At 35.0% G+C, this 24,358-nt stretch overlaps 2 protein-coding genes across 10 annotated transcripts; one reads left to right on the forward strand and one right to left on the reverse strand.

Moving 5' to 3' along the window:
• Positions 1 to 238: 238 nt before the first annotated feature.
• Positions 239 to 4,176, forward strand: LOC110800207 (uncharacterized). Of its 9 annotated transcripts, none has more exons than XM_056841935.1 (4): positions 239 to 372; positions 1,623 to 2,714; positions 3,461 to 3,528; positions 3,862 to 4,176. In XM_056841935.1, exons 2-3 carry the CDS (start codon positions 1,750 to 1,752, stop codon positions 3,510 to 3,512), a joined length of 1,017 nt encoding a protein of 338 aa, XP_056697913.1. In that variant the 5' UTR covers positions 239 to 372; positions 1,623 to 1,749; the 3' UTR covers positions 3,513 to 3,528; positions 3,862 to 4,176. The 9 variants fall into 9 exon arrangements, with proteins under 9 accessions (XP_056697913.1, XP_021861198.1, XP_021861199.1 ...); XM_022005506.2 differs by having other exon boundaries at positions 3,476 to 3,528; XM_022005507.2 differs by having other exon boundaries at positions 3,476 to 3,512.
• Positions 4,177 to 8,745: 4,569 nt separating this feature from the next.
• On the reverse strand, positions 8,746 to 12,934 carry LOC110800204 (cytoplasmic 60S subunit biogenesis factor REI1 homolog 1). The gene is made up of 5 exons (XM_022005501.2): positions 12,652 to 12,934; positions 10,965 to 11,546; positions 10,693 to 10,862; positions 9,191 to 9,409; positions 8,746 to 9,097 (listed from the first exon to the last, which is right to left on the reverse strand). Exons 1-5 carry the CDS (start codon positions 12,754 to 12,756, stop codon positions 8,926 to 8,928), a joined length of 1,248 nt encoding a protein of 415 aa, XP_021861193.2. The 5' UTR covers positions 12,757 to 12,934; the 3' UTR covers positions 8,746 to 8,925.
• Positions 12,935 to 24,358: the final 11,424 nt, after the last annotated feature.

Raw genomic sequence — 24,358 nt, forward strand, 5'->3', positions numbered from 1 at the left:
TATCAAATTTAACTATGCTTCCTTAACCGGTCAACGTGTGACTCTTAATAAAATACGGGGGAGAACCCGCAAAAAGTAATATTTTTAAAATAAATTGCATGTAATCATTCGTAAACAAAAAGGACCAATAGGAAATGCCTAAATTCACACGTGCCTACCCAACAATGCACCAGGCAAAGGATAATTTGGTAATTCCGTTTGACAGTGTATTTCGCTATTCCGTTCCTTGCGAAAAAGAAAAGAATTTAATTAATTTTTGTAAAAAAAAAAACTTCGATATAAAGGAGACGAGAAAGTAAGAGTTTACCTACTCCCAAAGAGCTGACTTCCTCAATCAAACCCCTTCTGATGTCGTCTTCATGCTTCACTGAGGTTTCGTCTTTGAAATTTTCATCCATTTTTCTCCATTTTTACAATCTGGGTATTTTATTTTAAGTCCCAATTTCATCAGCTTTTCTGCTTCTTCATCCAATTTGATTGCTTAATTTTTCTGGGGTTTGTGTTTGTCCTATACTTTTTGAAATTAAGTGTATGATTAGTATTTTATGGACGTAGTTTTGTTTATATTTCGATTTTACTGGACATTTTTATGATTGATTGGTTTGTGGGTTTTTGTGGGGTTTTATGTTTTTGTTCATTCTGATGATCCATTTTGATTATTTTAGTTGTTTTAATATTTGAATGTTTGATTTATTGGATTTCATTTTATTTTATGTATGATGTTTATTGATTGATGATGGGAAATCTTTATAGAAATGGAAGAAGTTTGGAATTTAGATCTCTTTTGTTAGTAAATTGAGTTGGAAGATTGGATTGGTTTTATTTTATATTTTTGGGGGTTAATTATGCTATGTTTATGTTCTTTAAGCTGATAGAGTTGAGTATGTGTGAGTGCCTATCATGAAGAATAAATTTGTAGGTTTTTGTTTAGCTGTCACCATAAAACTTTCTGTCTCTGTATCAATAGAAATGGTTCATAGACCCAAGGGCCAAGGAGAACTGGTGTATTCGTGACGATAATTTGCGATTGTGTAGTTGTGAAATCAAAAGCTGCCTCTTCAGAATTCGCCCCAACCCCTTAGAAATTCCAGTTATAGCTGGTTTACTTTAGTTATCGCCTTTTGCGGTAAAGCTGCATACATCTAAACGGCTAAACCTGTCTTTAGACTTGTTTTCTTGGTGAGATCCATATTGGGGGATGGTTGTTGGTACTTGTTAGCAAATGAGTTTTACCCTTGGGATTAAGTTTGTAAAAGTTGCTATCTATTTGCACAAGCATGGAGACTGGATCATTTCCTCTCTGTCACGTTTAGAACTCTAGAATCCTTGGTTGATGAGTGCAAATAAATACCATAAAGTTGAAATGAGTGCAATAGAGGAATTGTTTGAATGGACCTTGATGTACTTGGTGCCACTTGTGGTCCAAAAGTATATACGATAATGTTGAATTTCACTTTCTGTAGCATTTGTATCTTTCTTTTGCGCAATGTCTTGGTCATTTGAAGAATTGTACACTTAGCATTTATAGAGGCTCAATTGTATTTGCCTTTTTCTTTTATACTGTCTGTCTTGCGTGGCAAATACTTTTGTATGTTTTGATAAGATAGTGTTGTCCTTTGCAGAAGCGCACCACAGATTAAACTGTTGCGTGAAATAGTCATTGGCTACTGCTCGGTGAAAGGAGTTGGTTTATTTCTCAGTGGCTTGAATTGTAAGATTTATGTGACATTGTTCAAGTTTGGGTGTAGCATGTTCATGGCCTTTCAATGTTTTTATAAAAGGGGACCTCAACGAAGCACTGGTGGAGGTGGAGGTGGAGGTGAAGATATCAAGCCTCAGTTGAAGTCTTCTGAAATAGTGGAAGTTCAGTTGGATACAAACTGGGATGATATATCTTGTCCAGTATGCTTGGATTATCCTCATAATGGTGTTTTGCTTCAATGTTCATCTTATGAAAAAGGATGTCGTTCATTTGTGTGTGACACCAATCACTTGCATTCAAACTGCTTAGACCGTTTTAAAACTGCACATGGGATACCTCCAGAATCAAATTCACCCTCAACATCATATGCACAGGCAAATGAAAATGCAGGAGCAGTGGTTCCTGAAACCAGCAGTAAGCCCACTTGTCCGTTATGTAGGGGAGAGGTACATGGTTGGGTTGTAATCGAGAAGGCCCGAAAATATCTGGATCAGAAAAGGCGGTACTGTGAAGAAGAGCGATGTTCTTTTGTTGGTACATATTTGGAGCTTCAAAAACATGCTCAAGAAGAACATCCTGATTCTCGTCCATCAAGAATTGATCCTGCACGTCAGCTTGATTGGGAGAATTTCCAGCAATCATCAGAAATGGTGGATGTTCTTAGTACCATTCATTCAGAAGTTCCGCGTGGAGTTGTTTTGGGTGATTATGTGATTGAATATGGTGAAGATGATACGGCAGATGAGTTCGAGGACTTCCCTGGCGATGAAGGAAATTGGTGGACATCCTGTATATTGTATCAGGTATTTGATAATCTCCGCAATAGTCGAAATAGGAGGAGATCAAGAACTAGTGATACTAGAAGAAGAAGTCGTCGTTCTAGTAATGATACATCGAATTCAGATGATGGCTCCGTGACATCTATAGAATTTCCAGACTATAGAGGAGATGAGACTGATGATGAATTCATAAACTCCAGAGGACCGTCAAGAAGTAACTATAATCATCGGAGGTTGGTTTGGCACATCTCATTTTCTTTATTTTTCACGTCGTTTTCCATTAGTCTGTTCCCATCCCCAAATTTTAGAACTAGATGCAATTTTATTTCAAACAGTCAACAGAGTCCGACGGAGAAATTAAATACTTTTTCATCTAGAAAGATGAACATAATGCTGTTCTTGATTAGGTGGTTACCGCTTTGTATTCATGTAACTTCATGTTAGTGTTTCCATGTACCATGTTTTGCGGACTTATAGGTCAGTAAGTTAACCTGGTATTGCTGCTTAGAAGCTATTTGTTCATGAAATAAGTTTCATGTTTAGGTTCCATGCGGACCATGTGGTGTGTTCTACAGTAGTGTTTTTGGAAGAGTGATTAACTGACTATGTTAAATACAGAGCAACGGAAAATTATCTAAGATGATTGTGTATTCCCTTCAATAGGAAGCGGAGCTTCAAGTAAAAGAATTGAAGAAATGTCAATTAGAAAAATATGTAAGACTTAGTGAGTTTGGTGTTCACTTGTACAAGACATGTTTAGGCTTTTAGTTATTAACTGCTTCAGGTTGTTTCCAGCCAATTCATGTCTCGTTTATTGGATTAGATCATTCTTTCTGATCTACTTATAGAGTTATAGCGATGATTCATTTATTGAAGGTAGTTAGTTGCATGTGTTGAGAGGTTTACATGTGTTTTGTGCAACAGAAAACAAATGTTTACGCCTTGTTTGCATCTGTTGCTAAATTTATCTGAAATGTAGTGGTATTCTCTGCAGTTCTCGAAGAAGGCGCTCCCGCTTCTATGATCATTAGGTGCAGAACCTTGTTGGTACTTGCTTTTTTCATGAGCTTTATTTTGGATTAGTAGGTCTTGTGGTGTATTGTATACAACATGAGTCAACCCAACCCAAATCATATAAAAGTCATTCCTCTACAAATCTGACTTTCATGTGATTGATGATCAAACCATGTTGTATACAATACACCCGTTGCATACAAGTTTTCTCTTTGGACTATGTTTAATTGCCTAATGAAAGTCATACCCCCCTCATACGTATTAATAATAGCTCAACGATCTTGCAACTATTTCCTTCAGTTTTGCAATATGATTTGTTATTAATTAGTATCTCTTAAAAGTTCCTTAATTTTATGCTTCAAACAGAAGCTGAGGAGAACGATGGAAAGCCAAAGCAGAAAAAGAGTACCATGATGTTAACTGTGTAACATCCTGTCTCCCTCTGCAATCAGCATATTTCTTCATTCATAATCATCTCTTGTAGTTAGCTATGAAACCCTAGATATTAATGGGTTTTAGTTGTAGTGTTCTTTTTTTCATTGATTAGCCCCTTTTTTCCATGGCACTGAATGGAAATTTATAGATAGTATCTGGATTTTTGTTTTTCTTGTGTAAGAAACTTTGGGGTGATGCTTTGTACATATTTCATGGTAAATACTAGATGCTTCTCTCTTTTGCTTAGTTTCTCACAATGATAATCTCAATAGTTTAGGATTAGTGAACATGTTTATTATACACCTGGGTGTACCCGAGGTACACCAATGTTTATGTAAGAAATTGCAATTAGGTGGTGTTTCTTTGGGATGCTATTATTATTGATGAGAAATTAGCAGATGATTATTGGACTTGCATTCAAATAAGCAAAGGCACATTTTGACTTCATGAACCGATGATGTCTTGAACTAGTACTTACTACAGTAGTTAATGTTAAGGGTCTGAGTACGATAAGTTTACAGGTTTGAGTCTCTCATTCCTTATTTGTGATTTGTATTGCCAATTAGACTCATTCTCATAATCAAAAGGAATATTTTTGCTTTATGAACCTTTCTTCATGATGTAGTTTTAGTAGTAGTTAGTAGTTGTAGTTGTAGTTGGGTCTCATCTCCATCGCATTATGCCTACCACAGGCCAGGAGCATATTCTTGTGCATTATTGAACTTTTTCTATCTTTTTATGCGTGTGGGAATTGTTGTCCTCCTTGTCATGAGTTCTATCTAAGTCTAGTGGATTATCTCATACACCATAAGTTTTAGTTGGTCAATTGGAGAGGTTTTAAAACATAATGCAGTAAATTCAAATTGTTTTCATTTTAAAAAGGTGAATAAGGTGAATAGAACCATTCTTAATTGTTGATGGAAATCAAATAAAGGAAGAGACCAATTATTTCTTTTCATACGTAGTAGTTCTCAAGGGAATATATAAATTTAATACTCCACAAAATATATCTTACTCCCGGATAACTTTTATGTTTTTATATACAAAAGGTCTTGCGCGCACAACGGCATAAGGTGTACAATAAATCTAATATACATATATAAAGGAGGCATATTTGCTGAAATATTAGAGCGCCACGTAGGATTAGTAATGCTTTCGGCCAATGAAAAATAAGAATTCTAATTTATTTTTGAATTAAAAATATCCAAGTGCCACGTAGATAATTAAATGACACGTGGATATATTTAATTAGATGACACGTTGATAATTAGATAATTAGATGACACATAGATAATTAAATAATTAGATGACATGTGGATATATTTAAATGCAAACAAAAAAAACTTAGATCTAACCTAAAGTTTATCATTGATACATGCACATGATATAATGAATTTTATCAAATAATTGAAAACTACGTGAAAACTACTCCTATTGTGGGCTACTCCTATTAGATAAATTAATGTAGAATACAAATTGAGGTACTCCTACGGAGTATTAGATAAATTAATGTACGTAGAATGCAAATTGCAAACATGAATTGGAATTAAGGTAAAATCGAGCTACGTGTAAGCTTTTTTGATTGAGTTAGATAAAGCCAATCCTAATATGTAGAATGCAAATTGCAAACATGAATTGGAATTAAGGTAAAACACAAACAAGCAATCAATTGCCCACGAAGAAAACAATTTCAGAAAAACTCCAAAAATATCATAACTCCTATTAGATAAATTAGATAAATTGAGAATTCTAATCAAATAATGAAGATAAATTAGATAAATTGAAAATTCTAATCGAATAATGATTCCAAGTTAAATACTAATACTAATGCACTACAACTCTTCAAGATATGAATCGGAAGTTCTAATCATATTCAAATTTATAATTGATTAAATCCTATAAATTGGTCGTATTGTTCAATTCATAACTCATACACAATCACATCTTTCACTTATAAGTTTGTCACATCTTTCACTTTTAAGTTTGGTTATCAATGGCGGCTACTTCTTTGATCCATGATTTAAATTACAGTTACTATTTGCATGAACTCCCATGCAATATTTACAAATTAACTTAATTATTACTGTGTAGTTGTTAATAGTTATTAATTGTCTTAAGAAAAAACCACAAAACGACACCATTCATTCACCGTAACGCAACCTCATAACATAAATACAAAACATTTACTAAAAAGAAAAAATAAAACGAAACCCGTGCATCGCACGGGCTTCAAAACTAGTTTATTGTACATCAAGATAACTTTAACCCCTTTTTTTTGTAACTTTAACCTAGTTTTAATTAACTTTTATATTAGTAAAAAAAATTGATAGATAAATATTTTAAAGGGTTAAATGATTAATTTTATACATTATTAGTGATTTTGAAGAAAATAAATTTTACTAAAATGAAAAAATTTATCACTTAAAAATAGATAACTTTTATATATATAAGCTTAACTTTTAAGCATTTTGAGTTAACTTTTACTTCGGTGTACAATATTTATTGTACACCCATTGTAAATAAGAATTTGTTTTTTTTTTTTTTTTGGTGTACCATCCGGTTCACCCTTAGGGCTAATCCGGATTCGGGGCGAGTTCTGAGTGGATAGGTTCCATTCCCCTCCCAATTGTTGTTGCGGGGGATCGAACACAGGTCCTCCCTACCAAGTTCAGCCTCAATCACCACTGAACCAACAGTCAATTGGTCAAAATAAGAATTTGTGTTTTACATATATAATAAATATAGGGTCATTTTCCCCTTTCATTACAACATTAATACTAATGGAATAAGTTATTATATGTGGGTGTTAACGTTGACTTGTATCATTGTAGGGTTGGGGGTGTTGGTGCATGAGATTAAAGAGTACCTGATTTAATAATAACAATAAAATAAAGTGTAGGTTGTGTTTGAGAAAGAAAGCGATCTAATCAATTTGTTTTATGTTGATTTGATAATCGATCACATCCCCATCTGTCTACCACGCGTCCATGCCCCTAACATTAATCTTTTGTTATTATTTTTAATGAAGTTAACGAAATATAGAAATAAGTCTAGTCCGGGTCCGGTGCAAGTATAATCGGCCTGCTCTCCAAGTCTGAAATTATCAAAATTCTGATCACCGATCCTTTTCAGTTTTGGATCGATGAGCACCCCTGATTTTAAGAATAGACAATTATTTTATTTTATTTTAAAAAAGAATAGGCAATTATGTAAAGGATTAGGGGTCTAGGTTGTGTATCCTGTACATAGTTTGTTACGACTTACGAGTTCGCATGTACATAGCAGGTAAATTTGGCAATAGGACATTGATACTCTGTCGCCCTGTGACATTTTCAGATAAGCTCATTCTAAATTGTGACATTTTTAGATATGCTTATTCTAAATTATGTTGATATTAGTATGCTACTTTAGTTTCATAATAATTTTTACAGTTACTATTTGCATAAATATTAAGACAATAAAGATAGAATGTCAGAATGTGTGAAAAGGTTGGTGAATAAAAGGAAAATATAGATAAAGATTGATGTGTAAAAAGGTGGGTGTGTGTAAAGGAAAAGAAATGAATATAGTAAGAAAAAGTGAGTAGAAAGTTGTAAATGTTGTGGGAAGAGAGGAGTAAGATAGTAAAATTCTCATGTCCAAAGATAAAATATTCAAATATAAAGAACAATATAAACCGGACTAAAACAGAAAGTGTATACATCATTTTGAAATAGAGGTAGTGGTTTCTTACGATATGCTAGTAAACATAATAAATTCCACTGAATGACCAGGATCAAAAGTTCTTGCATACACCAACATAACTTTTACCCAGTTTCTCTAACCTTTATCCAATTTTCTCTAACTTTTATATTATTAAAAAGAAGTTGATAGATAAACATTTTAAATGGTTAAATGATTAATTTTACACATTATTAGTGATTTTGAAAAAAAATCTATTAAAATGAATATTTTTATTACTAAAAAATATATAAATTTTTCATATATGTAAGAGCAATCTTTAAGCATTTTACGTTAACTTTAAATTCGATGTACAATATTTATCGTACACCTCTTGTAAATAAGAATTTGTGGACCCGGATATGTTGACAAATTCCACTGATATCAGTATATTACCAAGTCCACAATCCACAATTTCTCTCCAAAAACGTTACCTTTTTCTTTTTGGACATGCGGTTACTCCTAATTTGGTCCTTACAAGTTAAACATTTCTAAAATCAATATTAGAGCTCTTGTCTATGACTTCATGCCTAATTCATCCCATTAGAGGTGATGGGATGAATTATTTCAAATTGTGGTTGGAATTGCAAGAGTACTTGCATTGAGGTTGTAACACAAGAATCCTTCACTTTGACATCAAACCAAACAATATTCTCGTATGAAATATGCCAGAAAGTAGATAACCCAATTTTGATCCAATTGAGAATTAAGCTAACCAATACTTGGATGACTAATTTTACAAAAGTAATTGTTTTTGTTACTTTACCCTAACAAAATTATGCAACCTAAAGCTTACAGAAAATAGATAACCCGATTTTGATCCAAATTAGCAACCGAAAAACTAATTTTGCTAAGTGCAGAGTAATTGTTTTTCTTATAATTATAGAATAGACTATTGACACGTATTTGATTCGACCTAAAAAAACCCAAACCGAACTTTTTAATGACTTGTTGCCTGAATAATCCTGAATCATAATTCATCCTTGATCCATATGACCCATCCATTAGTACATGCACAAGAAAAACATAAAGCCAATAAAACTCTAGGAATACTCTCTACACATCTGCAAGCTTCATCGCAACACAGGTATGAAATGACATCTAAGTACTCTGTACTCGTATTAAGTAGTTCTTATAAATAAATCCACCGCTATAGAAGTCGAAAAATTACACATCAAAGGGACTTGCGAAATCACTGAATTCATAATCAGGATGTAAAAATATAGAGCATCTTTTAACAAAATGCTACAAAAGTATGTCTTCAACAAACAAAGACTAATATGGAACATTGTTTGGAAGATTACGAAGTTTGTTGCTCTTCATGCACATCTTAGTCCGCATAGCATCCACCCCAGATTTGCTTAAAGATCTGTTTATCTGTTTCAACACCTTCATTCTTATAGTTCGCTCCTTCGATTGCACAGTTGTCAGACCCATGCTCTTGTACCTGGAAAACGAGAAAAGGAGTTTCAGGGAGGAACGGAAAAGAGAAGTAATCTATGAGAATCTCAATTGATTAAAAAGGTTTTGACAAACAAACCTTGCGGCTAGCGCCATGGTAATAGCCATATCATTTGCAGGAGCAGGACGTGGTTTTTGCTTGTAGTAGCGCAAGAATTCTCGTGATCCGAGTATCTTTGCAGATACACCACTGTCAGTCTTGCTTTTGATGACAAGCTCAGCCCCAGCACTTCCAAGTTCAATAGAATCAGCTTCATCATCGACTGCAATGAGCTGTTTCCCATCCACATCCATGAAGCTACCAAAAACGAATAAACTAGATTAGCATTTAGCAACATGAAATAAAGGAAAACTAATTAAACAAAAAACAATGCTAACAGAATCTATGACAGTTCTTGATCCACAAAGTGACACTGGATGGAAGAAGATGAGGGAAAAACATGGAAGAAGTGGGGTTCTTAAGCAAAAGGTACAGTCGAAAGGAGTGGGACTTAGAGCCCTTGTAAAAATATTTAAAAGCATTTGAACTTTCAAAATCCACCATTAATTTTTCCTGTCTTAGATCCCGTAACCTTCCTCCTCTGTCTTTCCCTACACTAGTTCAGTAAAAAAATTCTTTACGTATTAAGTCCCCTTTCTCATAAAATATTACATCAACTGTAATGACAAGTGGTTGTTGCCTTGTTGGACATAGTTGTCTTATGGCAACAGGGCCAGTTCACATATTTTAAGGGTTTTGATCCTACTCCTCCTTAATCAACAGAGCCACTAAGGATCATTACAGAACTTTTAATGACAGCACAATAAACTTGGAACATAGGGTGATAAGTAGATAACCAGTCAACCACTTTAGAGTCAACATTTTCATGGAACACTTTTGCCTCCCTCTCTGTCCTCTTTCCTCCCTTGGCTCCTATCTCTAAGTCACCCACTTCTTCATACAATCATACACACCTGCTGCGACCCAGTGATCTCTCAGTCTTGAATTCATTTCTTTCTAGGAACACACTCAGCATTGCAGTAAAATTACTAGGAACACACTCAGCATAATTTAGTATCAAATCTTTATATTCCATCTCATAATCTAATTCTCCTTCCTTTAAGCCACCAGTTTTCCTTCCTTTCCAGGTATTTCATTATTGCTAAATTCAGTATCTTCTTCCCATAAACTTCTCAGTGGCCTAACTGGTCAACTTTTTAAAAGATGTTCCTTAGAAATTGTGAATATAGTCACATTTTTTGCTCATGTTTGATAAACTGGTGTGTTTCTGCTAACGATATCTACTTAACTACACATTTTTTTGACCCATACCCTTAATGACCCCTTTTAAACCGCCCTTGACCTCCTCCTAGCCTGCATAATCCTTACACTAACGATTTCCAGATGCCCGCAACCAACTTGCCCTGTGCAAATCCGTCCAAAAATGAGGCCTACGGCCTACCTGTAATTTCTTTCTTCTCTAATTCTCCCTTCTTTTTACCTTAGATAAGTTTCTACTTCTAGACCTCAAAAACCCACCGGTCAATCTCAAGTGACAGTGGTATTGAAAATAAACTAAATGCTGCTATAGTACGGAGTACCTGCTGCTATAGTCATAAAATTCTTCTAATTCCACCTCCTCCTCATCACCTCCATCGCCATAACGGACTTTGCAGTGACTTTTTGCTTCCATGTGCTTCCTAACTGCCTCCAAGCTGCTAAATGGTTGACATCTCTCATTGCAGTACAAGCATAGGAAATCCCTTTTCACCTTACAGAACAGAACAAATAGGTCAGTAAAAGTAAGGTAAGAATTAGAAGAAAGAGAGAAATATTTGTGAAAAGCCTTGAGAAAGTTGTAGCAGCTTGTTACCTTAATCCCAAGATATGTAAGGAAACCCTTAGGATCTTTCAAATACTCGATATCAGGAACGAAGAATCCATGTTTTTTGTGCATATGAACCATACAACTTTCTACGGATTTGTTATCCAAGTCACACATAAAGCAACAAGCTGGGTCCAGCTCTTCAAACTCATCTTCTTCCTCACTATCAGTATCAGCCGCAACAGCGGAATCCCCATTCATATTCATAGTTGTCCGTGAATTAGTAGCCTCATCAACCATGTCGTCTTCAGAATCAACCTCTTCCCACTCACTTTCATCACTCTCCTCCAGTCGTACATCTTTTACAGGAGGAGGTCGTGCTGGGACACGGCGTGTCAGTGGTCTAATTATGGCATTGTCTTCATTTTGAACATTATTCCCCTGGGGAACTCGCATGATGTGACTCTTAGACTTGAGGTGCTGAGCATGAGCCTTAGAGCTTCTATAACCCTTGCCACAAAGTCCACAACTGTAAAGCATGGGGGTCTCAGTTAACTTTTTCTTTTCTTCAGCAATTGCAGACAGCCTTGCCATAAATAGTGCTTCTGTTACCCCTGGAACCCCAGCAATCTGCAACATAAAATTACCACACAACAGAAGATAAATAATTAGTCAGAAATATACAAAGAATTGCATGAAAATATATTATCACTAACTTCCATCAATAAACTGGACATCATACAACGACATTGCAATCTATTGCTTCTATCATGGAGCTGGCAACCTAACGCAAATTCACATAATAACAACTTAATAATCTGAGGAAAGTTACCTCCTTTAAGTATACAACAATATTTAATATAACCTCTTATGGCTGCACGGATGTTCCACCAAAAGAATCACATGACATAACCACATAACACTATGGTTCCTATAAAATCAGAAGGGTAATTAAATCCCGGCCCATGCTATGACGAGTTTGGTAAGGTGAAGGTTTACCCAGGGGATAAGGGACAAAAAACCCCAAAGATGAGGCAGGTGAAATCGACACAAGGCCTAGCTAGAGAAGTGGCCGAGTGGGTAACTGCTAAAACTCCACCTCTCCTAAATGAGAAGATATAAACATGATAAAAACACATCCTAAAATCTCCGTCACGCCACGGGAATCGTGTAAAACTTAAACCTCAAAAACATTTTTCTTACCTATGCTGATCATAATCATGGTAGTATTTCCACCACTTAAATAAAAAAAAACTTCATGATTGTGGATTACTTTATCTTGTGAGTTGTTTAATTCAGCTTAATAATAATAACTGGTGCTGGAGCTGGAGGCCTCTAATGTGTTTCAACCCAGAATAAAACACTAGAATAAAAGCAATAAAACCCTAAAATTGAAGCAAAACTGGGAATATCATATTTTCTGACTGCCAGCTAACATAAACAGGTCCAGTAATCTCCGATTAACCAGACTAGGTTTCGGTTAATCGAACAAGCAACTATGTGTAACAAGTCTAAATCCATGGACATGGGTAATAGTTTGATTCATCTAATATTTATTCAACTAAATTAACCCAAAGCAAGGGCCAGAAACACTCGACATATATTACAACAATTCACCAATTCAATCACGCAAACAATCAAATTAAGCAAGAACCCAGTAAAATCCATCAAAAAAAATTAAATAAACCAAAAGAGAATCAAAAAAAAATTCAAAAAAAGGTGAATTGATTGATACCTTTCGTTTGAGGTTGTAACGGTGCCATTCAGATTTGTAATGAAACTTCTGATCCAAATCATCGTCGAATTCTTTGTTGCAAGCGTTGCAGGTAAGGCCAGGCATTGTAGATAAAGCTAAATTTGTTGATTTAGGGTTCCAAAATCGGTGATTTTTCAGATGGAGGCCGCTTATATGACTATGTAAAGTCGTGAGAACGATATAAATAGATGACGACCTTGATTCATGTAGTATTTGAATTTCTAGTTGTGTAGGAAAGCCAAGGACTAGTCGGTCTAGACTCTAGTGTTTGTAGTCGGCTATTCGACTTAACGTCCAGATGTTCGCAAGCGCAAACATCAGTCTATGTAACGTGTAATTATTAATTAACTATCCTTCCTTTCTTGCACAAATTCTTATTTTTTTTACAAGTGGTGTATAATAAATATTGTACACTGGAGTAAAATTGACTCAAAATTAATATTGTACATCGGAGTAAAAGTTGACTCAAAATAATTAAAAATTGACTCAAAATTAATATTGTACACCGGTGTAACAAAAGTATTTTGAGTCAACTTTTACTCAGTGGCGTGTCCAGGAATTTTACTTAGGGTATGCAAATTATGAAGCCCAAAAATTAATGGTTGTTTTTCGTTCTCAAAAAGTACTACAGAGAGGAATAAAGAGCAAAAAGGAAATTAAAATCAATTTATGGTTATAGTTGGGTTTGAACACAAATCACTTGGCCACATAAGTATTGAAATATCACCTTTAACCATCAAACCAAATCAATTCTATGATGCATAGCTGCTTCGAAATATGTTTAACCTGATGCAATCAGGGTATGCAGGTGCACACCCTTGGTGTATGTTAGTTTCGCCCCTGCTTTTACTCCGGTGTACAATTATTATTTACACCACTTATAAATAAGAATTTGTTAGCTTACTTTTAATGTCTTTTGAGGGGTATCGTACTTCCTGTTTCGGTTGATTAACATAGTAAAACATATATAGTGTGAAATGTTTTTATTGGAAAATAAATTTTAATGAAAGTCTCTTTGGTGACAATGAATTCTTGCAAATTCTTAATACGTAGTAGTAATTTTTTTTATATATATAAAGGGTCTTTTCTTCTTGTTTTGCTTAGGACCCATAAAATGTTAGGACCGGACCTGCATGTGCTATGTGAATTTAGAGGAATAAGATGATTTTCTAGGCTGTCAAAAAAAAAAAAATGATTTTCTTAAAGTCAAAGATGGAGATCAAGAAGCTATCATGATTTTTAGATTTGGTTATCGTAAATCAGATGTAATGAAATATTTTGTGATTACAAGGTGTAAACTTGCCTTACTACGTGAAGACTGAAGAGTTTGATATTTCAACCTGCCTAAAACATATGAAAGATTGATTACTACGGGTGTTTGGTTAGGAGAGGTTTGAGTGAAAAAGAGCTTTTTGGGTGAATTAGAGGTTTGACCTTTAGAAAAAGCTAATTGAGAGTGTTTGGTTAGAAGAGGATTGGAAGAGAGTTTTGGGGTGAAAAAGCTAATTTTAAAAAAGTTCAATATAGGAGCTTTTTGCAATTAGAGGTTTGAGAAAGTGGATGAAAATGACTATTTTGTCCTACATAATTACAACCACTATCAACCTTGGTACCCTACATATTTTTCTCATAAAAACATTACTCACACTTTCTTTTTCATTTCACCCTATTTACAAGATTCGTTTTTTGTTGTAATAAATTTTATAATAGTACTTTTAATCAATTGGAGTATATTGCAATCATGCTTAAAATATCACTAGTAATATCTCTCTAATTGAAAATATATATTATTAAAAAAATTAAATTAAGATTTTTTTTTTAAAACTGTTTATTTTATTTAGTCAATGTTTATTAGAAAAATATAAAGAGAAAAAAAAATTAACACAATAAACTATTTGTCTAATTTTAATAAGAAACAAAGTATGTCAATGTCCTTAATGGTCATTTTACATATTAAACAGCTAACAGCTATCAACTAATTTACCAAACACTTTTACACAAACAGCTAATGCAACCAGCTAGTCAAAATCAGCTAATGCAAACAGCTAACCGCTAACAGCTAGTCAAACCAGCTAACAGCTCCTAACCAAACAGGGTCGTACTTCTTTTTTTTCTTTCTTTTGGTAAACCAGATTATGTGGTTTTGTTGCTAGCTTTGAATTAAATGGTCATATTTCTCATCTTTTTATGATAATTAAAATTTTATAAATAAAGACTATCTTAAAAACAAATTGACGAAATTTGTAATTTTTATTAGGCAGGTCATTAGACCAAATGCATCCTTGATAAGTCAAGTGTAAAATAATTTATCTCGCGTTCTTCCCCTTCTTCCACATCACTTTCCACTAACTTGACATACCTTCTACTTACGGCCTATTACCCTTCTTTTCTCTACTACAATGTTAATATGATGTCATACTCTATTTACTACATTATCAACAAATTAATTAAATAAAAAATAATAAAGCACGATGTACACTACATTGCAGCAAGACGCAATCAAATTAAATACAAAATAATAAAAAAATGTGAAAATTATGTTGATATAGGGGGGAAATATCTGCCATGCGGTGGAGGTCGGACAAGTGTTGACCCATACTTATGTCAATTTTGTAGAGCTTTGTTCCAGGCAATTGAAACTTGCCCCTCCTCGTCGGTCAAGGTTGGTGATGCTCTTAGAATCAAAATTTCAAAACAAAATTGAACATAATTAAAGGGGTTGTTTCCAATATCTATACGAATATTTAATAACATGCCAATTTAAAAGAAATCTAGAGTGCCACGTGACCCCCTCTAGAATTTTTATTTTTTTTAAACAAAAAAAAACCTTTGTTTCCTCCACCTTTTTACCCGTCGTTTAGCCCAATCTTTCTCCTGGCATTTCATTCTTTTTGTAGTGAAACAAGGAGCAAATATGTAAATTCTATTGTATTTTTTAATCGTTCCCTATTACAATTGTAATCCCCCGTAAATTTATAAATTTTATAATATATATTAACGTACATTATTTATATTTAAATAGAATTTATGAATTTTAAGTAATAAATATATAATTAACGTATATTTATTTTAAATCAAATTACGTTCTAAATATTTAACGATTTTAGAACTTTATTATATATTTAATGTATATTTAATTTTATTTAAATATATCCTAAATATTTTAACGGTTCGTGCAATCAAGAATGATTTTAGAATTTTATGTTGAAAAGAATTTGAATTACGAAATACATTGGAATTTGGAAAATAATCATAACCGGTTTTGGATTCAAACAAACTCAATTCTAATTCCTAGCCCAAGTTGACAAAGCCCAAATAGATAAACCCAAAACTCCCCACACTTGTTGAGTTCACGTAAAACAAAAGAAACAAAAGCCAAAACCATTCCCTTTTCAATTTCACGTGAAAATCAAGCACCAAAAACCCTCAACCCTCATCCTCCCAATTTCGTGGAACCTGCTTCCTCTTCCTCCCTTTGCTCAGCCGCCAGCCAGCAGCCTCGCTGGACCACCGTCACTGCCACCAACCTCCTGCCGCCAGTCCCCTTCGCCGTCGGTACCTCTCCTTCTCTTCTCTTTCGTTCTCCTTTCTCTTCTCTCTCTTTGCTTCATTCTTTCCTGTTATTGAATTGCAGCAACCACCGCAACGACCCCCGCTTCCCACCAGCGACCAACCGCGCCACCACCGACTGCCCAGTACCGGCCCCTGTTGCCGCGTCGCGTCGCCCAGTGGCTGCAGCCTCCCTCCTTTCTCTGTCACGCACGAAATCGCAGCTCCCTCCCTTCTTGCTTCTTGCGTGCACAACCACCACCACCCACAAGCGTCGCCAACCTCCGCGACCGCCTGCCGCCGCCGTGATCTACCCGCCGGCCAGCCTATCTCTCTTCTTTAATTCTTGGTTATTTCTTAAACCCTAAGTTATTTAAATGTTTTAATTAAGTTTATTGATTTTTGTTTATGTTTCTTGAATTAAATTATTAATCTTTATAGTTAAATTATAATTTTCAGATTTGGTATTGATATTATAAATTAATTATTTTCAGTTTTGGTTGATTAATACATAAATTAGGGTTTAAATTAGTTTAGTGATTTAATTCATGTTTATTGAATTTAAATTATAAGTTATTATGATTAAATTATATTTTCAGATTATATAATATGTTTAAATAATAAATTCAATTTTCAGATTATGCGATTACATTGAAGTAATGATTTCTAATTATTAAAGCATGAATTTTTAAGGTTTTAATAGTTTTAAAATCATGGTATGATGTTTATGAGTTATTAAGGTTATTGTTTTTATGATTTTAAGCATATTAATTATGGTTTGGCAAAGTTTTAAACTATTTTATATTGCTGGAATTTTGAAAAGGGATGCTTTATTGGACTTTATGATAATTGGTGATCATTAGTGTAGTAATCACTATTCTAGGAAGTTAATGAATTAAGTTTCGATGTTGGGGAATGTTCAAAATATGTTTAGGATGTATTTAGAATACTTTAGTATTGCTGTAAATTGTTGGATATTGATTGGGGAATTTTATTGGTTGTTTTTAGGCGGAGAATTCTTTGTAGGCGATTTTTGAATTCGTTAAAGTGGCCTATCAGTTTGTTTACACAAGGTACGTACATACCTGTGTGCTTGGATGTGTGTTGTATTGAGAATATGATGAATATATTTATGAACTTGTTTATGTTGGAATTTCATGTTCAATGTCGTTGAATTAATGCGTTGAGCATAGAACTTTATTTATAAGAATTGAATCATGTTAGCATGGAATATGGATGCAAGCATGTTGGTTTTGTGGAACTTCATATTATTTAATATTGGTTTAGATCTTTATTGATCGTTGTTCCTCTTTAGATTTTCACTACTTTATAAGGGCCGAGGACCTTGTTTGGTAGTTGAACCTTATACCTAATAAAGGTTTTTAAATATGGATGAAGGAAGGATTAAAATAGTTGGAATTGGCTCTTGGTTGAATGTTGTGATCACTGGTTTATTTCAAAGATAAAAGAAGTTGTGTTTACTTGTTGAATATAATATTTATGTTTGATGAGTCATAACCAAGTATTAAAAGTTAAGTCATGTAAAGTGAAACTGAGTAGCAATAGCTTTAGACAGTGCACGTCTAAAGTGACGGACAATCAGGAGTTGGGGTCATGGGTCGCCTATGGCTTTTTCTGGGGCCGGATTGATCACCGGTTCTATTTTTATTCAAAAGTCCCTCGATATCGCAGGTCATTGGGGTTTACGGAGTCGCGCCCGTACCTCGTCTTCCTTAGTGAAGAAGAAGAAGTTTCTAGTAGACAACTCAGTCCATTGACTATTTCAATTAAAATAATGTTAATGATACAAAGGTCTAGTTCAGTCAAATATAGTTTTCAAGTCAATATATTTTGATTATCCTTGCTTATGTTTTATTTAGTATCATGTTAGGATTGTTCGTTTAATATAGAATCATGTTAGGACTATTATTGATTTAGTATGTAGTACTCAGCTTTGCTGATTACGTGCTTTTGCTTGTGCATGTTGATCATGGCTATGCCTTATTGATCCTGTGATGACCCAATCTTTGGTGAGCAGTCTCTAAGGATCAATAAGCATTGTCCATCTGCAGGTTTGAAGATGTTGCATCATTGGGATCGGGAATAGAGAGCTTGTATTTAGTTTTGTTTTGCTAAGTTGACTTGGGTTTGTTTAATCGGACTTTAAACTTGTCGTACTATTTATATTCCCTTATTTTCTTTTATTGGTTTTTGGGATTAAACCTGTAATCGATTATTTATAAACCTAAAGTTAGTTTTATGTTTTCCGCTGCAAAATTCTGAATAAGCCGTTACGTTTTCACACGGGCGATAATGCCTTGATAATTCTCTACGTTTTATATAAAAGGTTATTTTAGAAAAGAGAGAATTGTCGGGGTGTTACAACAATTTCCTCTGATCTTTCATAGTTCTCCTCCTTCCTCTTACGATTTCGCTTTAAGGTTTTTTGCTTATATATTTTTTTGCAAAGCATCAAATTAAATTGGATATGTTTCTCTGTTAGTTTGGATCCAACTATATTTTCAAGTTCTGCAATTTTTATTTCCTTTTCTCTCGTGAGTGTTTGTGATTCTCTCCTCTCATGCTTGATGTTTGCTAAGTATTGCTTTCATTTTAGAAATTGGGTACGGTTTAGAGTAATTATTACAACTATCATACTTCTCAAAATTGGCAGTAATCCTGAAACTTCCTGGCTTTTCTTCTATGATTGTTTCAGGTAATTGGCTTGTATTTGTAGGGGGGAAACATAAGGTTTGGTCGAATTTTCTTTTTCCTTTCCGATTTCAGGTAATTTTGATATTTTCAAAAATAAGAACTTTGTATTTGTTACTCTTGAATTCATATATTGAGGAATATAAGTATTATTTTCCTCTTCACTTTTCCATTTTTCTGAAGTAATCATGCATGTGTTTCTGGTGTAGTACTCATCCGAAGTGAATTGAAGTTCGAAAGAAATTCATATGAGGTAAGAGGCCATGTTTTGTTTATGGGCTAAATTCAACAGTGGATTAGTCACTTCATATTTGTCTCGTTTTGCTTTATTGAAGGAAGCCCAGCAGTCTAGGAAATAGAATGTTTTCTATTTATTTCAGTATATTAGCCTAGCTGTCAGTTTTGTCCTGTTATAGCTAGCTGTCCTGGGAATGTTGTCTTTCTTTCATTGGTTAGGTAATGAGTGGCTGATATCTCTTGGGATTAGGGTTGTCCATGCTATAAAAGGACCATGTACTTCTATATTGTCGTTGATCAAAAAAATGAATGAGAATGACTGCTGAGCCATTGCCGAACAAAATATCAGATTCTGTAGATGTCCATTATGCATAAATGTTTTCTTGGTATCAGAGCCAGGTTCGTTTTAAGCTCTCAATACTTTCCTTTTTTTCTGGTAAAATTAGTGCATTAGTTGTAACATCAAGCATATGTCATCTTGGGTAGAAATCTGCAACTTTTCAAAACTTGAAGCTTTATGTCATATTAATATTACAGTAATTGTTAGGTATAAAGTCTGCATCTTTATTGTTGTTTACTGTTAAAATAGTAGTATTATGGCTACAACAATAGAAACAAATAGTCCTTTATACCTACACACATCTGATGGAAATAATACCATCACTGTGGAAAAGCTGCAAGGACCAGCAAATTTCAGATCTTGGAAAAGGTCATTTGAGATAACATTAGGAGCCAAAAGAAAACTTGGTTTTGTTACTGGTGTAGTAAAAAGACACTCAACAGATAAGGTGAAGCAAGAAGCATGGGATACATGTAACGACATGGTAATATCATGGATAATAGCAAATGTGTCAGAACCTATAAAGAAATCTATTATGTTTCTGAAAGTGGCATCTCAGATATGGAAACAACTCGAACAAAGATTTTCTGTCACAAATGGGTCAAGAAAATACAAGCTTAGTAAAGATCTCTATGAAACTAAGCAGCAAGGAAAGTCTATCACAGACTATTACACCAAGATGCAGGGTTTGTGGGAAGAACTAGAATCTCTGAACAACTTTCCACCAATCACTGCTGGAACAACATAAATAGATGCATTCTTCTCTGCCTTGAATATGCATTAGGAAGAACAGAAATTGTTTCAGTTTCTAAACGGCCTTGATGAGGTATATGGACCTCAAAGAAGCCAGATGCTTATGATTAGTCCATTGCCTACAGTTGAAATGATTTGTAGCATTCTGCAACAAGAAGAGTCACAGAGAGAAGTGTTAAAAAATGTGAAAGAAGAAAGTGACTCTCTTGCTATGTTTAGCCAAGGGAATGATAGCACCTGTAGTGCTTGTGGTAAGCAAGGTCATAGTAGAGAGAAATGTTGGACTGTAATTGGATATCCTAGTTGGCATGTGAGAAATCAGAAGGATATAAAAGGAAAAGGAAGAGATTTCTCAAACAACTTTGGTAGAGGAGGAAGAATAACAAAATGGAATAGAGGTGGTAGAACTGGTAGAGGTGGTGGAAAGATGGCTGCAAATGCTCAAGGCGCAAGTGAGTCAAGCTACACTGCTCCAGTTACAACTCAACAACTTGAACAATTATTGAGAATGTTGCCCGTTTCATCCAGAAATGCAAATGCAGGTTCAGATACAGAATAAGAACTTGATATGAGTTATGCTGGAATTGTTAGTTGTTATCATGCTGACACCACAAGTACGGAGTGGATAATTGACTCGGGAGCTTCAGAACACATGACAGGGTGTTTTGGTGTACTTATCAATCCTTTGAGTATGAAAAAAGACTCAAGAATCAACTTACCTACTGGTGAGACATCCATGATATCACACAAAGGAACTGTTGCACTCAAAAACAACATTGAATTGAAGAATGTCCTTCATGTCCCTGCTTTCAAGCATAACCTGCTATCAGTACAAAAATTAGCTCAAGATAGTGGTTACAAGGTGGATTTCCATGCTGGATTTTGTCTAATTCTGGAACAAGGAAATGGAAAGGTAAAGGGAATAGGCAAGGCTGTGAAGGGTCTTTACTACTTGATCAATGAACCATTGAACAACATCTTGGAGTACCTAAAGAGCTGCATACAAGATATAGAGAAAAAACGCAGCAATACTCAGAATGCAATGAATGCAAATGTTCAAATAAGTCTTCCTGCAACAATCAATGCAAGCAAAACTGCTTCAGATACTACATTGTGGCATCACAGGTTGGGGCATGCACCTTTGGAAAAGATCAGTAAGATTGAAGGCTTGAAGGGATTTAAAAAGGAGAAAAGCACCATTTGTCTCACATGTCCCTTGGCAAAATTTACAAAACTTCCTTTTAAGATGAGTGAATCTAGAGCTAGTCAATTGTTTGAATTAATTCACATTGACATATGGGGCCCTTATAGGATTTCTACGAAAAGGAATCACAGATTTTTTCTTACGATCGTAGATGACAACTCAAGAGTGACATGGGTTCACTTGTTGAGGTACAAATCAGATGCATTTGAAGCTATCAAAATTTTTGTCAACATGGCAAAGAATCAATTTCAGAAATCAGTAAAGACGATTAGATTAGATAATGCTCTCGAGTTTGATGATAAACATTGCAAACCTTTCTTCTCAGAGTTAGGAATCACCCATCAGACCTCGTGTATAGACAGGCCTCAACAAAATGGTAGGGTGGAAAGAAAACATCGGAACATCCTGGAAATGGCAAGAGCTCTAAGGTTTCAGGCATCTCTTCCTCTGAGTTTCTGGGGGCATTGTGTGATGGCAGCAGTTCATATCATCAACAGGCCTCCTATTCCTCTACTGCAACATAAAACTCCATACGAGGTACTCTATAAAACTAAGCCTAAATACGATCATTTAAAGTCTTTTGGTTGTCTTGCAATGGCTAGTAATCCTAGTAGAACACATGATAAATTCTGTGCTAGAGGTGTCCCATGTGTATTTCTTGGATACCCTCAGAATCAAAAGGGGTATAAGCTCTTGAATCTCACTAACAATGTGACATTTGTTAGTAGAGATGTGAAGTTTTATGAGTCTATTTATCCTTACAAAACCTTTAATCCAAATTCGAGTAAGGATATAGTTGACTCTAATAAACAATCAAGTATTACTCATGCTAGCACTTGGGTGGATGATGAACAACATAATGTGTATAGGGATCGGATGAGGAATCTGAAGAGCAAATCCCTGACCCCTCTCCCACCTGTTCAAGTCCTAGAAACTTCATTCCTAAAGGTGCAGGACAACACTCGAGCCCTAGAAATATCAGTCCTGTTCAGATAGAACACACTGATAACATAGAGCAACCTATGAATCCTGTAAATGAAATAAGAAAATCTAACAGAAATCACAGACCACCTGCATGGCATGGTGATTATTACACTGCAACTTTTGCTAGCCTCGGTTACCCTCAAAAAATAGAGAAAGTGGTCTCAACTCTAGCAACACAAGAGTTTTCTTGTTCTATGACAGAACAAGTTAAGAAAAAGGACCCTAAACACTTTAAAGAAGCTGTGAAGCACTCAAAATGGGTTAAGGCAATGAATGAAGAGTTAGACGCACTTGAAGAAAACAACACTTGGGAAATAACTGATCTCCCCAAAGGAAAGAAGGCTATAGGAAACAAATGGTTGTATAAAACCAAACTACATAGAAATGGAACAATAGACAAGAACAAGTCTAGACTCGTAGTTTTGGGAAATCATCAGAAACACGGGATTGATTATGACCAAACCTTCGCTCCTGTTGCTAAAATGACAACTGTGAGATCTTTGCTTGCTGTTGCTTCTCTTGAGGATTGGATAGTACATCAAATGGATGTTAAAAATGCTTTCCTCCATGGTGATTTGCAGGAAACAGCCTACATGAAAATGCCAGCAGGATACAGAGGAAAAGGTCAAAGAATTCAAGTCCGACAAGAGGGGGAGGAATGCTACATGCCTCAACCTAACAAGGTCTGCAAGCTTATGAAATCTTTGTACGGCCTGAAGCAAGCGCCTAGACAGTGGTTTTCTAAACTCAGCAATGCTTTGAAAGATTGTGGGTTTGAGCAATCCAAGTGTGATTACTCCTTGTTCACTAAAACAACAGGAGATGTCTTCACTACAGTGCTAGTGTATGTTGATGATCTTATACTAGCAGGAAATAACATGGAAGCTATCAAAGAAACAAAGCAATTTCTGTCTACTCAGTTTCACATGAAAGATATGGGAGAGCTAAGGTATTTCCTTGGCATTGAAGTAGATAAAACATCTCAAGGATTCTTTCTTTCTCAAAAGAAATACGTGATGGAATTGCTAGAGGAATATCACATGAAAAATGTCAGGCACTTGAAACTACCTATGGACAGTCACACCAAGCTTACAGCTGATCTTGGAGATGCTCTACCAAAACCTGAAGTTTATCAAAAGCTGGTGGGGAAATTAATATATCTCACTATAACCAGGCCAGACATCTCATACACAGTGCATGTACTTAGCAAGTTCATGCATTCTCCCACTACTGTTCATCTACAGGCTGCCAAAAGGGTGCTTAGATACCTCGCAAGCTCTCCTGGTCAAGGCATTTTACTGGAAAATCAAAGCAGTGCAAAGCTTACTGCATTCTGTGATAGTGATTGGGCAGGTTGTCACACTACGAGAAGGTCTACATCTGGCTTTTGTATCCTACTCGGGAAGTCTCCTATTTCATGGAAGTCAAAACGGCAATCTGTAGTTGCAAGAAGCACAACTGAAGCAGAATATAGATCCATGGCATTAACTGTTTGTGAGGTTTTGTGGATTAAACAACTCCTGAAAGACCTTGGAGTCTCTAATTTGGGGTCTATTCCTATTCATTGTGACAATCAAGCTGCTTTGTCAATTGCAGTCAATCCTGTTAACATGAAAAAACAAAGCATGTGGAGATCGATTACCATTTCATCAGGGAAAAAGCTACTGAAGGCATTATTTGTCCTACATATGTACCATCTGCACATCAAATAGTAGATGTGTTCACCAAACTTCTTTCCACTCAACAACATCAACACTTATTGTCCAAGCTGGGAGTTCAGACTCCAACTTCACTCTCAGCTTGAGGGGGAGTACTGAAGGAAGCCCAACAGTCTAGGAAATAGAATGTTTTCTATTTATTTCAGTATATTAGCCTAGCTGTCAGTTTTGTCATGTTATAGCTAGTTG

This window comes from Spinacia oleracea, chromosome 1, assembly GCF_020520425.1.
Source record: "Spinacia oleracea cultivar Varoflay chromosome 1, BTI_SOV_V1, whole genome shotgun sequence".
Taxonomy (NCBI): Eukaryota; Viridiplantae; Streptophyta; class Magnoliopsida; order Caryophyllales; family Amaranthaceae; genus Spinacia; species Spinacia oleracea.

Bases quoted from the DNA above. Each gene is read 5' to 3' on its own strand.
- LOC110800207 (XM_056841935.1), top strand. From the start codon at position 1,750: ATGTTCATGGCCTTTCAATGTTTTTATAAAAGGGGACCTCAACGAAGC. The intron at 2,715-3,460 runs GTTGGTTTGGCA...TCTGAAATGTAG, and splicing joins AGTAACTATAATCATCGGAG to TGGTATTCTCTGCAGTTCTC.
- LOC110800204 (XM_022005501.2), bottom strand. From the start codon at position 12,756: ATGCCTGGCCTTACCTGCAACGCTTGCAACAAAGAATTCGACGATGAT. The intron at 10,863-10,964 runs GTAACAAGCTGC...CTGTTCTGTAAG, and splicing joins TTACATATCTTGGGATTAAG to GTGAAAAGGGATTTCCTATG. The intron at 9,098-9,190 runs GTTTGTTTGTCA...CTCGTTTTCCAG, and splicing joins ACCATGGCGCTAGCCGCAAG to GTACAAGAGCATGGGTCTGA.